At 44.8% G+C, this 16,328-nt stretch overlaps 1 protein-coding gene across 3 annotated transcripts in view; it reads right to left on the bottom strand.

Annotated features, from left to right (window-relative positions):
- The window catches only part of SBNO2 (strawberry notch homolog 2), a 68,357-nt gene that overhangs the window by 45,738 nt on the left and 6,291 nt on the right, over positions 1-16,328 (bottom strand). For all 3 annotated transcript variants that reach the window (XM_076359133.1, XM_076359132.1, XM_076359135.1), the window contains exons 2-3: positions 8,216-8,439; positions 7,024-7,103 (exon numbers count right to left, since the gene is read on the bottom strand). In XM_076359133.1, the coding sequence (XP_076215248.1) occupies positions 7,024-7,103; positions 8,216-8,341 (206 nt within the window). In that variant the 5' untranslated portion in view covers positions 8,342-8,439. The remainder of the gene's footprint in view (positions 1-7,023; positions 7,104-8,215; positions 8,440-16,328) is intronic.

Genomic DNA, 16,328 nt, shown 5'->3' with positions numbered 1-16,328 from the left:
GAACTATTAGCCCAGACAGAGATGAATTACGGATGTAACCGATCATACCAAGATCTCTGCCGAACTAACAAGTGAGAAAAGCAAAGGTCTTCGGGTTGCTCCCTCCTGGGTAGGCCACATGCCAGCGCTTCCTCCAGCCTCCCTTCCCCCAGCACCAGCTTCCTCCAAGCAGAGAGGAGGTAAGAACTGCAAAAGAGCAGACAATTCCCTTCCTCCTTCCCAGGAGTAGCCTCTGGCCTGTATTACACGACTGCCTTCTGGATTGCTATTACACACGCAAGCCCTTTCCCTCTCCTGCAGGAGCAAGGAATGTGCTTCGTAATCTTTCCCGTAAGGACTGTGCACTCACGCTGCTTGGGCAATCGCCACCCAACACGTTTGCATGCTGGAACCACTAAAACATTTCACCCGATCTGACTGGTTTCCTCTTGTGGCAAGTTGTACGTTCTTCGTAATGCCAGGGTTACAGAACCCACAGCAATAAACTTTAACAAGGCACTGGGGGGGGAGGGAGAAACAAAATTTAAGAAGAAATACTACCCAGGAGCAGAGCTGGGGAATGACTGCACTGCCAAAGTACTATTAAGCAATTAAAATGCCATGTGTGGCTAGCAGCTCATTAATACACCATGCTTAACATTTACATACGTATTTATGTGTAAACACAGTTATCTCGCTCTGCTAAATACATTTTTCCTGCTCTTTTTTCATCATTAAATATAATGCTCTCAAAGGAACAGCTCCCTCCCTCCCCCTCTTTTCCTTTTTTCCTTCTTTTCAGTGCTGCCACTGTTTTACCTACTGCAGAGATACACCGAAACAGCGACCTAACCCTGTGCGAACGCAGAGAGGTGGATTTAGCTACACCTGCACGAAATAGCTCTGACAATCCAGCACTGACTCTCGGCTCCTCCTAATCTATTCAGGAAAATGAAAATATGTGCATAAATTCTGGGAATTAATGTATTTACACACAGGAAAAGGCTTGTTTAATTTGCTTTCAAGTTGAAACCGCTGTGGTCTCACTGCCTCTCTTGCATGAGAACAGAGCTTGGCCAGCGCTAACGAACTAACCAGGGAAGGGGAAAACTATTTTTACCAGAAAAGTGAACACCGCCTCCTATTCCACCAGCACCTCGTGGGTCTGGACAAGAGTCAGTTCAGGTAACGGGAAGGAGGCCATGACAGCCCCAACCTCCCTGGCCCAAACTGCTGTGGAATGACCGGCTTTGGTACGTTATTTTGCTTCCCTTAATCTTGGTTTTCAAATCTGTGAACGTGAGATGCGCTTTCTTCTTGCGGTCTGAAGTAAGAGCCAACAGCAACTCAGTGCACTGCTTTGAGATCCTCTTAGGAAAGCCACCAAGTATGCAGCACTTGCCAAAGTCCTTTTAGTACCTATGGTGCTGTGCTTTACCTTTCTTTCAGTAAGAACTTAAAGACCTTCACCCTCATCTGAAGAGTTGTCATAAAGCCACTGACAGGTTAGCTCGAATTAAACCGCAAAAAAAAAAAGCGTTAACCGGAAGAATCAAGTATGGGAACCTTGCTGTACTGCCAAAGCAAAGGTGTGAAAACAGCCTCATGGCAAGACTGCCCTGTACATACCTGCTCACCCTCTCCAGGGCTTAGTTGCTGGTAAACTGCTCCAGGGAAGCTACTCTGGGTCAACAGCTTCCCCTCAGAGGCTGAGGGTGTTCACTGGAGAACTAAAAATCATTTTAGAAAGGAAATTCATACTGGGTTTAATCACACTGGATTTACAACAGACTGCCCATTTGCACTCTTATCCTAAGATCTGACTTTGAGCCGCAGCGCTAAAGAAGGAACCGGGTGTCCTGGACAATAGAAAACAACACTGCAAGTCCATGTCCTGTCACGGAGACACTCAACTTGCCCATGAAGAGCCAGGCTCTGGCTAACCTGGCCCATCCCAGAGCCAAAACCCCTCTGATTGAACTTGGAAGACAGCCAGGGACACGCACAATTGAGGTCCATCCAACGGTTGTGGGCAAGTGCTACACCAGTCCCTTTCAGGCCAGTGATTCACTTTAACCATCGAGGTTGACTATTGAAGCAATCAAGGCCCTACACCAATTACTAACCTCATAATAATTAAATACACGTCCGTATTATTTAGTCAGTGAAACTCGTCTCTTCAGTGCTCAGAGTTTAATGAGTTAATGCTGGGGAGTTTGGACTCATTTTACTTCTTTTGGCTGCAGAAAACCAAGTGCTGATCTTCTTTATGAACAAAACCAGACCTTTTTAACGCAAATGACTAAACACATTTAGTCACTAAGTTCTTAAGAGAAATTACTCTACACTAAGGTGAAGTTGAGACTGGAGAAGTGCTGTGCTCTTCAGACAGAAGAGGTTGCACTGGCTCCATCCCGCCCCCCAGAAGAGGAGTGCTCCATTGTGACTCAGCCAGCATCAACACCACTTTGCTTTGGGGAAAGGTAGTCGTCACCCCGATGAAACCACACAGACAAAAGGGAAGGAATGCCGGTCTCCCGCTTCTGCTTGAACTCTGCTTCACAAAAGAGAAAGAGGGAATCTGGCTCAAGAGCTCAGTTTGAAGAAATCAGCATTTCCTTGTGTGAAGAGGAAGTTACATGTGCTGACGACCCAGTACACGTCCCTCAACAGGTACCAGTTAAGAACAATAAGTGTCTGCTCCCTGCCCCACAAGCAGAACAAGCCAATAAAGCCAAGTCCAAAAAATCAGCTGTTATGAAAAAGGATATTTAGAAATCCAACTAGAGGGACATTTTCCTGTAGGAAAACATGAAGGAAAGTACATGAAGGTGTGCAACGTTCAGAACCCAACAAGCACCAGTAGCCTTACTGCAGAGATGGTTCCTACCCTTCCTTAAGGAATAAAGCAGCTGGCTCAGAGAAATTCTTACACCCCTGAGTCCTGGGACATTATGAGCTGGGTGGGGAGCATCTTTGGATTATATCAAGTTCAGACAATTGCTTTAAAGAGCAAGACTGCTTTTTTTTTGCTGCCACCCACTCTAAACATAGCAGCAGTGGAACAGTTTGGTACAAGGCAAACCTGAGCTGACATCTGACTCACCCAAATCATTTGATGTCAGTCCAGCCAGTGGGTCTCAGGGTAGGGCTATTTCACATACTCCAACAGAATGTTGTTGGGTGGGGTTTTTTTGTTGGGTTGCTTTGGTTTGGTTTGTGATTTTTTTTTTTTTTTTTTAAAGAATTTGATAATTGCCTTCAGTTTTCCTGAAGCTCAGGACTTTCAACAGCAGGACCTAGAGGAACACACTGTGGACAGGCTTTTACAGGAATCCACATCTCAGAGGTGAGCACTGCAATGCACATCGCTCCCAGGAGGTGGGTCTCCATACTCTGACAGCTTAAGCTTGCTATAACAACACTTGTTTAGACTACACTATGATATTGTGCCTGCCTCGCATGCTTCATACCAGCTGCTCATCAATGCACCCAATGCATTTGAAGCCCTTCTGGGGCCATGCTGCAATTTCACTGGTGACCTCCTATGTGTATTTTGGCCAGACTTTATGCTCTGATGTTATAGCCCTCCATTCAGAGACACAAACTCCACATCTCAGGCCAGCAGAAGATCAGAGACAAGCTGGCAAGGTCACAGGCTGCCTCGGCATCAGTCTGGCACTACTCTTCCCCACCATTAGACCAATTTATGTTTTTCAAAGCCTACTTTACTATTATAGTAAGCAATACTCCACACGTGGGTGGCAAAGTAGAAAAGGGCATGAAAACAGCAGGAAAAGAGGGTGTTGCATGTTTTGGAAACTGGGGAAGAAAGCTTTGCTCCAGGTTTTGAGAAATACTTTTTTGCAGATGTGTGACACCACTTCCAACAGCACCACTGGACTGACCCAGATTTCCCTGAAGCAAGGAATGTATTGAGCCTACAGCTGCAAAGGAAGCCCAGCTCTTCAGGGATAATTGCCTTAGAAATGAACTGAGCTACAGCTCTTCCCTACAGGGGACCTGAACCTCATTTGTTCTTTCAAGCAAGGTTTAATACACTGTTTACATTTTTCAGGTTAAGAAAATCTGAAACAAAGAGGCAAGCTTTGGTATCTTTTAAAGAAATTCTCTAGCATGAAAGTTAACTACTGAAAAGAAACAGGAAAAACCTGCTTCAGGACAAAGCTGTTGCTATGAGAATAAGCCATGTCCAAACACAGCCACTTGCAAATGAGATTTCTTCTGCAAGGATTTTGAAGAGAAACTTGTACTAACTCTAATGCCATCCGCATTTTTCTATTTTACAACATGGGCTATAATTACAACTCCCTTTACAATCCCATTTTTCAATGTTTCCATCCCTTTCAGGATTCCTACCTGTAACACCCTAACCCTAAATCCACCTAAAAAAGATTCAGCTGCAGTTTTCAAATACAAAAGGACAGACTTCCTTGTTTTTTGTGAAATACAGATATGGAAAATTTCACCTGAAAGGTAATTTTTACAGTTACCAGGATATAAAAACCAGGAAGCTAAAGGTGCAGCCTTGGCTAAATCATTCTCTAGCAAGTAATCGCTACAATGAGCCTCATTTCCAAAAGTAACTATAGCAAAGTCAACAAGTTTACATTTGTGTTAAATGCAGGCATGTCTTTGCAGGATCAAGGCTATAAAGTTTCCAGCAGAGTTGACATGAGCAGCACTGAACAGGAAGAAAGCAAGGGGCAAAACCAGAACAAATGGTCAAAGAAAAAAACCCAACACAATAGATAAACACAATCTAATCTTGTGGTTCGATACAGCAAAAGAGAAATTCTGTTATAGCTCTCTTGAGGATTCACAAAGTGTAATTTACAGGAATCATGCTTAAGAAGTACACCCTCTTCCAATCAGAGACAGGCTAGCTAAGAGCAAAGATACTGAACTTATCAGATAACTCCTCTCAAATTCTCACCTTGGGGAGTAACTAGCAAGGCAGAGCTCCATTCAGCACCTGTGGGACAGCTTCTTGGTGATCTCACATCGAGAACTGCCCTATTCCATCCGCCCCGTCACTGCTGGCTAGCTCGCTCTGCAGACTGAGGTGGACCAGGCACATGAGAAGCAAGAAGAACTAACGCAGAGACAAAACACGTCTCATCCCTCTGAACAGAGGAGCTGATTCTCACTGCTGCCAGCCGGGCTGGAACTTAGACACTCACGAGGATGGATCGCTCTGCTTTTCCACGAAGATGCTAAAATCCCTTTAGGAAGGAGGTTAAACTAAATCCTCACGCACCTGGAACGCAGTTATTAGCTCACAATATCAAGTTCTGTTTCTTTTATTTTTCCTTCCTCTCACCTCTGACCTAAATAAAAACACATCCTGTATATCTGTGCCACTCCCTGTATTCACAAAAAGACCAAAGCAGCTGTCAACCAGCCTTGAAACCTTCTTCCCAACAATCAGCATCTCCCAGTCCCAACAGAGTTCCAATCCAAGTCACTCCGTGGTGGCACAAGGCCACTTTATGTTGTCCCAAACGTCTCCTGTCATATCCCACCTTCTGATCCAGGATGGAGGTTCATCATAAAGGGGGAGAAGGAAGAAAAATGTTTATTGTTATACAAAGACCCCGCAAAAATTTTGGGCACGTAATCTAGAAAAGTTTTTGCACTCAATCTAGAAAGCACGTCTGCTGTTTTTCCCATCAGATAGGGCCATTGTTACCATGCAAATGTTACTGAAACCCATCACAACTCTGCTTCACAGCACTAAACTGTGCTGTACGCTAGGCAGCTTTACTTAGAAGTAAGTCACAATTTCCCACACGAGCCCGTACTCATCACCTCACACCTTGCGAGATGAGGTTATCAGTGAAGAACATCAGTTATAACCAGAGGAAGAAGTCATGACTCTTGATGAACTCTGGGTTGTGCAGTTAGGGGCTCTGCACGTTTTTTCAATATAGACACGTGTGCTGGTTTTGGCTGGGATAGAGTTAATTTTCTTCATAGTAGCTGGTATGGGGCTGTGTTTTGGATTTGTGCTGGAAACAGTGTTGATAACACAGGGATGTTTTCGTTGTTGCTGAGCAGTGCTGACACAGAGTCAAGGCCTTTTCTGCTTCTCACCCCACCCCACCAGTGAGCAGGCTGGGGGGGCACAAGGAGCTGGGAGGGGACACGGCTGGGACAGCTGACCCCAACTGACCCAAGGGATATCCCACACCGTATGGCATCATGCCCAACATATAAAGCCGGGGGAAGAAGAAGGAAGGGGGGGATGTTCAGAGTGATGGCGTTTGTCTTCCCAAGTCACCGTTAGGCGTGATGGGGCCCTGCTTTCCTGGGGATGGCTGAACACCTGCCTGCCCATGGGAAGCAGTGAATGAATTCCTTGTTTTGCTTTGCTTGCACATGCAGCTTTTGCTTTACCTGTTAAACTGTCTTTATCTCAACCCACGAGTTTTCTCACTTTTACCCTTCTGATTCTCTTCCCCCGTCCCACCGGGGGTGGAGTGAGGGAGCGGCTGTGTGGGGCTTAGTTGCCGGCTGGGGTTAAACCACAACAGCATGAGATGGTAGTATTTAGTCAGCTTCCAGTCACCTACACAGCAAAAGATTTTAACCTCACTTTACCTGTAAGTCTGCCACCTGGTATCAGTAATACCTTCTTCCCTGTCTGCACCATCTGTATAAAGCTAGAGATTGCATGACGTATTTGCTCAGCTAGATTGTGCTAACGGGGTGTTTTTAAGAACCCCGTCAGCACAACGAATCCAGGCTAAAAACAAGGTTGTTCCTCCCTTAGAGCAGCCTCCAGGTCTACCAGAAATCAAAGTCTCTCTCTTTTTTTTTTTTTTTTTTAAAAAAAAAAAAGCTGTTTGCTGCTTTTTCCAAGATGTAGCAGTTTATGAAATGCCACAAGATCAGTGTGTGATGCAATTATTTCCCCATCAGTTAGTGAAATAAAGTAAACAAGGAAAGCAGTAAAGAAACAGTTGAATCACGGGGTGTGCAAGAGCAGAGGGGAATTATACAAAGGAGAACAGCACTCACTGGTTTTCACTTGGGAAAGATGAGGTTGGGAAAGAGGCAGGGTAGCAGCTACTCCATGAGTCGGCAGCCAGCATGGAATTCTGAAAGGAGAAACCAGAACGGTTACAGCAGCAGAGGACTGGCACAATTAGCTGCAGCTGCAGGCCAGGCTTATGCCTTCTCGCCCTCAGTGCCCCCCATAAGCAGAGGTGGCTCAATCTCTCATAGTAGGAGAAATTGAGTGCTACACTCCAGTTTGAGCTTTTGAACCTACTTTCCTATTACTGTCCCCAGAAGGACAATAGGGTCAGACCCCTTTCCTAGCCCTTTAACCTCAGTCTTTGCGGAAAGCGAGCACCAACCCGTTAACTTGAATTTGGCTTGCATAGGTAAACACCTGAAAACACTCTTCTTTTCTTTTTGTCTTCCCACCTCCCTAAACAGTCTCCAACATTAACGGGAAGCTTTTAGCTCAGCACGTACCAATACCATCATGGAAAGAATACAGTATCTTATTACTCAGCTACAGATCAGTCTTTCATCTGTCCTTTTTTGTGTCCAAAGCAATGATACCTCATGCTTGAAGCAACACGCATTTGGTGAAGTGGGCCTCTTTTTTTAACCTCTATATTCCTATATGTGACAAAACTCAAACAAGAGTTATAAACAGAAACAGAAAACTGCGGGAACATGTAAGCTATTTTGGGATAGAGGTTTGCTTTTTGCCCTGTTGAGAACAAATGCATCAGGGACCCGGTCTTGTTTTAGCAGCCGCATCAGGACAAATACAACCCTGTTCACCTCTGCCACTCTCAAAAAAGGCACAGCTGGACCCAGCAATAGACTTAGCACGTCTCAGAGAGACGAGCTGGGGTAGAAACAAAGTTTGCAATTCTGCGTAAACTCTTTAGTCCCTTCCCAAGGAGCCTGGCACCTACCAGCTTTTAGAGAGACGTTGTTTTAATCACAGCTTTGTTTTCCTCCTCCCACTTTCAACGGCAGCAGACAGCCATCACCTCAACCCTCCAGCATTCCCAATCAATACTTCATGCCCCTGGACAGCTGCCTAGAAAGTCTGGTAAACAGCTCCTGTAAACATGCTCAAGGACTCCCAGGACTTGACAGGCTGGAGTGCTCTGCTCAGATCCCTTCTGGTGACACCCTCCAAACAGCCTCTCCCTACCCCTCCCCGAGAAGCTGCTGGGGCCCTCACCTCCATGGCTGGCACGGCGAGCTGGGAGCGGAGGCCGGGGATGCTGTAGAGTGTATTGCCTGACTGCTGGTGCTCGTGCTGCGGATGGTTCTTCCCCCCGTCCATGGCAGGGTGTGCTGAGGGCATCAGCCTGCGTCCTGCCACATGAAGTCCTCAGGGCAGGTGGAACAGGCTATGGAGTGGTGGAAGGTTCTTTATTTGTGCTCTTCACCCTGCACCATGTCCTAGGGTGGAAAAGAAATGCACATTGAAATTTTATGAAAGGGGAGAATTAAAAAACACTTGTAAGACCAAACATAGCCAAGAGATCAGTAAACAGACATCAGCCTGTGAAACGCCTGCTGCCTCTTTATAGAAGAGAGGGTTTTACTGGGAAACAGTGTTCTCAAATACCACCACACCTGGAATTCACCCAGACCTGCGAACTTACATTAAACACACCTCTCCTGCCTTACTGCAAACACTGCGGAAGTCTGGCAGATCATCACAATCATCTGTGATTTTTGCAGTAGACGCACAGCTGGTTTTTAGCTTGAGGAATTTTCTTGTCTAATATACAAAAAGATTCTGCACTTCTGTGCAAACTCACGATGATCAATTCCCCCAAATCCCTCGTTTTCATGAAAATATGCTACGTAGGTGGAACATGGTTCCAGTGAGTACCGATGGCCATGCTGAACAACGAGTGAATCACCTCGCGGGGCCAGAGCGCACTCACATCTCCGATCTCGCTGTGCTCTGATGTCTCTTTAATTTCACAGCAGATGTTTAGTGTGCACTAATACTTTTGCCACTGCTACGCACAAAGGTCAAACCAGACAGTATACTTTTAGCATTAATACTATTAATCTTACAAATATAAGAACTTAGCAGCTGTCTTGCATTTTCCCTGTTGCTAGCAAGATGAGATTTCAGAATCATGCTGGCTAAAGCAAGAGTATTGTTCTGGCAGGGATTAACCTCACGATAAGACATTGCCTTCAGTGCAACTTCCCAGTCAAAACCTCCAAAATAACTTCTGATTTTTTTTTTTTTTGCTAAATTCTCCATAACCCCACAAAACATCAATTTCCAATTGGATTTAATGAATTAAAAAAAAAAAAAAGAGATGGTAAAAGCAACCTATACAACTAGAGGAGCAAGAGAAAAGCATCTGTGATGTCTTTACTTCCATTGCATCTTTCCTTGCCCCTCTCCTGCCTCCCATGACTCTGTCCACCACCAGAAGCCTGTAGCATAACAGCCAAGTAAATGAAACTGGCCAATATATTCTCATCAGGCAAGCTAGCCAAGCAGAAGAACTAAGTAGCACAAACCGAAGCTGCAATTTAAAATATGCTAGCTTTGATCGTTTAGAAGATACTACTTGCTACAAGGAGTATTTTTGAAAAGTCTTTTTTTGAGTCAGAGTCCCTTTAAAAATAAGTGACCTTTCAGCAGACAAAATTATTTCTGCATTTGTAATGGAAAGTGAAATTAAAGTAACTCTTTCTTTCTTTCTCCGGTGGCAGCAGCCATGCCAGGAGAGCTCTGAGCAGGGCTCGCACGTGCAGGCTGCGGAACCCGCAGGGGACCAGCGACATCCCTGCCGAGCCCAGGGTGGAGAGGCCGACACGGATCCCTCCATGAAAAGTTACCAGGCAAAGCCCTCGCATTCAGGGGACTTCCCGGGTGAAGAGCAGAGACCGACGATCCCGCTGCCTCTGCTCCTCTAACAAACCGCAGGCGCACAAATGCCTTCACAAGACACAGGCTTCCAGACTGAATTAAATCATTTGCCAGAGGCTAAGCACTCTGCGGTTTAAAAAAGTATTCCCCCTTTTATTTTAGCTAAAGAGGTAGTCACACTGGGATGGACACGGTCTACGTAAGCCCACAAGCCCGCGCTGGACGAAAGCTGCGGCTCCTCGGGGTGAGGCTGCAGAGCAGAAGGCAGCTTCCCCAGGAGCAGAGCGGCCAGTCCTCCCAGGAGCCGCGGGTTTGAACGGGCTGCAGAGCGAGCGACCGAGATGCGAGCGTTTTCCCTAGGAAAGCACAATGAAACATCACCTCCAGAGAATATAGTTTATACACCAGCAGAAGTAACACCAGGCTACCCGAAAAGGTCATTAAGCTACCAAAAAATCTCAGAGCATTTTAATTAACCGCTAACAGAATACTCCTTACAAAGGCCTGGGATCACCTAGATCCTTTTCACTGGCTTTATTTCACCAGAGATTTACTGCAGTCTCATTCTTTCACAAGCAGAAGCGTTTCTTTTTATTACACCATAAAATCTACACTCAGACTTTATAGTCCATAAGCCCAGGAGCAAGAAATAGCTAAACACATTTAGCTCGCACCCCAGCATCCTAATTAATATTGTTATACTGGCCTCAGGCCTCTTGATTTATTAGCCAAACTTTAGCACCAGGGTTCCCAAAACGCAGCCTGTTGACCACTTGTAGTCTTGAAGCCTCATTAGAAGCTGCTTAATCATGGCCTTCCTTGACAAAAGTCAGCTCACCAGCACGGCTGCAGAGGCAGCAGTGTTACTAGTGGGTGCTCTGGCCCCACTCACGCCCGAATTAAGTGTTGATGCCGAAGTCCTAGTATTTAAGCAAAATCTGCTTTATGTTACATCTCCTGAAGACAAAGGACTGCAGATGAATTTCCTCAGGCAGCCCAACGTTCACGTCCCACCTATCAGGTGGCTCTGCGCACAGAGACTGTGACGACATTAAAATATTCAAGGACTTCTTCCTCCCAAGCCACATGATTTATTCCAACAAAACTCGTGAACAGGGATGCATAAATGCAGACTTTGACCCCAAACCCATTGGGAAGAGATGCAGTAAAAAGTTTCACCAGTGAGAAATGAAACAACCTATGCTTCAGCATGATGGCTACACAATCATCCCAGGGGATGCTTTCCTCTCTGGGCTTTCCTTTTTTTTTTTTTAAAGATTATCTTTAAATACTGCTCAGCTGTTCCTGAACAGAGGTGGTGAGGTTCGCTGACCTAAGGGTCAACGTCACAGACTGCTTTAGAGATATCGATATCCTCTGGTGCCTTTAAAATACTGCGTCTGTTCTTTTCACCACACTTCAGGGGTTTTTTGCTGCTTTTTTTTTTCCTATTTGTAACAGCTTTCGATAGGAAATCAGAAGCAGTTATTCCCGTAACAGCTGTAGCAAATATTCAGCTTTACTCATACATCCAAAGTAACTTATGAAGGGTAAAAATCAATATCAGAATTTCTCCCTGCCTGCTCTACATTATCTCGTGTCTTGGCAACGCCAGATCTCACCGGCCAGATTCTCTGCAGAGCAGAGCACCTTTCCCTAAAACAGCATTAGTTCCTCAGGAAAACTCTTGCACAATAGATCATACCCAATTAGCAAAACGAAGGAAAACTGCTTAAGGAACTGTAAACTTCTACGCTTGAGCAATGGTCAGATGGTAAAAGACAATGCATTGAATTTGCATGACATAATTCCTCTGAAGAGATCAAAGTGAACAGCAGTCCAGCCTTATAGATGGGCGACCCGAAAACTAGAGATCTTTTGTTCGGAGACGCCAAGAAAATCAGTAACAGTTAAGAATGAAACCCAGATGTCATGGACTCCCAGTCTTGTCCTCTAGGCCACACCAAAAGAGGATGAATCCCCTCAACATCTTCTAGTTAACCCAAAACAAAACCGCGCGCTGCTGAAGAAACATCACCTTAACGCACAAATGCCACACAGCAGCTCATAACCATCACAAGGCTGCTATGAACTGTCCACCCACGTGAGCTCCTTGCTAGTTCTGATAAACACAATCATGCCCTGTCAGCATTTACTTACACAGAACCAACCACTAAAAAAGTCTGAATACAAACATGGAAATAAGAAAGCTGGAATGCTGTATCGCCTAGGTTTATGGGGGGTCTCTAGCTAGTGTATATTCCAAAATACATCCAAGCATCGGTAACAGTGGGAAGCAAGAGGCATCAAGAATCCACTCTACACCCTGCACCCTCTCCATCCGTTGCCTCGAGCCAGAGGATGCTGAAGGCACTTCTTGTCTGACCAGAACAGCACCAGCAACCCAGCAGCAGAGGACGCACTGGACGTCACCAAACCCCAACCTCCTTCGCTCCGCCAAAGCTTCAGCGCTGCAAAATAATCTTCTATTCCCCGTGCAGGAAGACGGCGGTTACATCAGGTTCCCGGGATGATTAACACGGAGTTTGTAACAGCTCTCACTATAAGCTCACACTCTGATAAGAGAGGGCTGCCGTCCGGCTTATGCACTCAAATTCCAAGAAAAAACTAAAGAAAAAAACTGACTAAAGCCCGTTTCAGAGATCTGTGTGAGCCTGAGGACAGCAGGACAATACCCGTCACGAGAACAGGAGAAGTGGAAACAGCCTTTGGTATGTGCTTGTCTTACCATCCTCCAGGCAGCCTCGTCACGGAAAACCATGAAAATCAGCAAGTTCCTTACAAGCCAAAGTGCTCTCATTTCCACATCCCATCCTGTCGTTGTAACAATAAAAACTGATAAACACAGAGGCCCACGGTTTGCAAGAGAACTGTTACAGCAAACTTTTTCTTAAACATTTTTCCACCACTTCTCCTACCAAATATACTCCAACAAAGTAACAGTTCCCACCATTAAGGCAAATCAGAGCTCTCTAGTTTAAGATAATTTCTATTACAGAAGCATGCAAGTGGCCCACCAGGATTTACTTAAAAACAAAACAAAAACCAACCAAACTAGGGCACTATCAGCATCTAATTTGACTTGGGAGTATTAGAAACTCCAGGGCCAGCAGTGAACAAAAATTTAATTACTGATACCAACTTTTGATCTTAACAGTCAAAAAAGGTTCTAGTTACACAGATTAATACTTATTTTTTCTAAAGTTTCAGAGAAACCTCTAATACCGTCTAAGATTCAAACCATAGAGTTAAAACTCTTTCACAGGTCGCAGATGAACAAAACTTTTTAAAAAACTCTCCCGTCCTGTTAGCCTTTGACAACCAGACTTGGGATGTTTGCTGATTATTCGCTTTTAAGTTTTCTACTTACGAAAAAAATCCCTGAACAAGCAGAGTGCTACTACCAAATTCAAGAATCGAGAATTGACTCAAGTCTTTCATAGCACTAGAAAATAAAGAATGCAGAATCATGGAAAACAGCGACCTTGAACTCAGTGACAGAAGTCACATTAGGACATCACACCGAAACGAACCCCGGTGCGTGGCATACGTCACATCCCCGTGAGCGCAGGAAACGGTCGTCAGTACAAGGAGGTACCAAATACTAACAAGGAATTTCAAAAAGCTTCCCAAGTGGATTATGCTTCAAAATATAACTGCAGAGTAATTAGACTGATTTTACAGACGGGTTATTTGTCACATAGAATTAATTGAAGCACTCCAGTGCCGTGATAACTATTCAGGAAGCGATACGACCAAAATAACCAAATCCACAAAGAAAAAACCAAACAACCAAAAAACCACACCACCAAATAGCGCAAAGATAAATGCCCTAAAAATCACTGGAATGGATTTTTTCATTTCCCTGCCACAAAACCTACATAATTACAAAAAATTATCTCAAAGCACAAGCTGTAAAGCTGCTTACTTACAACCAAGCAGAGAAGTTTTCTAGACTCACCAAAGATGAGGCTCCCGTTGCCAGCAGTTATGTTAAAGAAGGCGTAAAGGGCAGAGGCCGGGAGAGGAGAACACCAGCTCTGCAGACCAGCACCTGGCACAAGTGGTAGCTGGGACAGAAAGTAAGGGAACCCCAACGACATGAGGATAAGGTTCAAGAACTTCAGTAATTTTCTTCTGCAAGCATCGCTAAGAAACAGCAAAGTGATCTCCCAGATTCCAAGTGATGGCACTCAAGCAATGACTGCACAAGCGTGAACAAAACCGTCGGACCTGCTCCTTTATGGCTGAGCAGCCTATGTTTAATAATGAAACTGGTTCCCTGCATAGCGTGATAAAGCCCCGTGAGCAATTTGATTATATCACGAGTTCTTCTGATTAAGCTATAGGAACAGTTTCAATATTAGTAACAGTTTGCTTAAAGGTTTGCTATTCGGTCCAGGCAGTACGGGGCAGCTTCAGTCTGGAATTCCTGTCGAATTCATCACGCCTAGAGGTTACGGAGCACAAATTTCAACTTCTAACAGCTTGAGCTTTTTATAAATTTATCAGACCAGCACTGCAGCAGACAACTTCCAATTTGAAAAACATAATGAACTGCTCTGCAATAATCAGGATCGACAGAGCCGTGGGTAAGGGCTCAGTTCACGGGTATCTGCAATCAAGAGAGGAGAAAACAACCCATTGTACACTCAGTAAACGCAAGCACTTCCTCCTGTTCTGTTTCAGTCTTTGTTAGTGTATTTTAAATTGTCTCCATTAAAGGAAGATAGCTAGGAAACCACAGGTATGCACGGAACAGTCAGAGCTAAGCCTGCTGATCGTGAATTACCATGCACTCAATGACAAAAAGACCTCAGAAACTTGATCTAGTTCCTTCTCCTGCTTGCAGGTTAATTCCCCTCCCACCTGCCCACCCACAGCCATGGAGCAGAAAGGGAGCCCCAAGCCTCGTGCCCCTACCCCACTCCATCCACTCCTTCCACCAACGCGCTGCCGCTGGTGCACCATCGACACAGGAACCCGCGGGAGCTGCAGCTGGAAGGAATTCTTCGGAATACAATTAGTATATAACTGCCCAAAGAAATGGGAACTTAATGCTACGGAACTCTCGAAAGCCATTTTTATGTCCCAAGTGCCAAGCTAGCTTCAGGTTCCTCTTCAGTGTTTCTTCTTGCCATATGTTTGGACAGTTTAGACCAAACAACATTTTGTCTTGAGGGATGAGAAGGGAAGGGTTCGAATCGGAGCCCCAATCACTGCCACTGGCAGTGACTCACTCCGAGAAACAGGAAAACGAAGGGAGAGAAGCTAGGATCTACCCTCCTGATACAGTCATGGTCCCCTGGCAGAGCTACCATGAGGCTCCATCATATTTAGAATAGGGACTAGCAGACAAAAGATAGTATCTGAGTACAAAAGTTCAACATGAACAGAAGTATCAGATCTTTTCGCTGCGGATAAGTCAAAGCATGAATGGAAATACGGTTTTTTCATGCTCTCCACTATTTTCAGCTTAGCTTTTTTTCATTGGGCAAATCCAGTTCTTTGCAGAGCAGAATTAAATACAGTACTGCTTGTTTAAGTATCTGAAACACTGTTGGAAAAGGAATTTCAAGTTAATTTACAGAGAAGGCAGAAGTTAATGCAGAAACAGAAAATACTGTGGGTGACTCACTCTAGCTCTCTGCTATTCTTAAGCAAACAACTGGTCAATCTATATTTGAAAGCCAAAGAATCTGAAGTTTGTTCCTTACCAGGAACTATCTTAGAAGAGAGAGTTATACCGATCCCATGCACTTATCTCAATGAAAACGTAGAAAAGATGACTATGTCTCCAACCATGCATGTCAGAAAACATGAAAAAAGTGTGATGCAGACAGCTTCAAAGCCCTATTAGAAAGAATTACAGAAAAGAGGAGTGAAAAATCTAACCTTAAGCAGATGAGGAATACAACCCAGTCCGGTTACAAACGCATAGGATAACACCAGTCTAAAAGATACTTACTATCTGTGACGAAAACGGAACCACTTCAGGGCATCCTAACCCAAGCACTTTAAGCCACCTTGGTCTCCCGAATGTTTTCGGCAAGGAAGAACGCGCTTGGGAGCATTTGTTCTGTACAGACTTAGAGCTGTAAGTGTGTAGGCACAGCACTGCCAGGCTCTTGAGCAACACTTGAGAAGGAAACAGGGCAAACCTTGCTACTTACCTGGGCTGTGCAACTCAACACGGAATTGCAGTGTGAAACAATCTATTTGACAGATTAACTGCTGGAATTAGATAGTTTGTAAGCAAAGGGAAGAAGAATTGAGATCATTCCAAAGCTTCTTGCCAGATCTATGCAAGATATATGGTGGTGCAAGCCAAAGAGCAAACGTGCCCTCCAAAGACAGTGGTGTCTCAAGAATGAAAAGGAAGAGCTTTACCCTTCAAGCAGTGCTAGCTCCTCCTCATTTGAAG

The sequence above is a fragment of the Aptenodytes patagonicus genome, chromosome 25, assembly GCF_965638725.1.
Source record: "Aptenodytes patagonicus chromosome 25, bAptPat1.pri.cur, whole genome shotgun sequence".
Taxonomy (NCBI): domain Eukaryota; kingdom Metazoa; phylum Chordata; class Aves; order Sphenisciformes; family Spheniscidae; genus Aptenodytes; species Aptenodytes patagonicus.
This window is presented reverse-complemented; position numbering and strand designations above follow the sequence as displayed.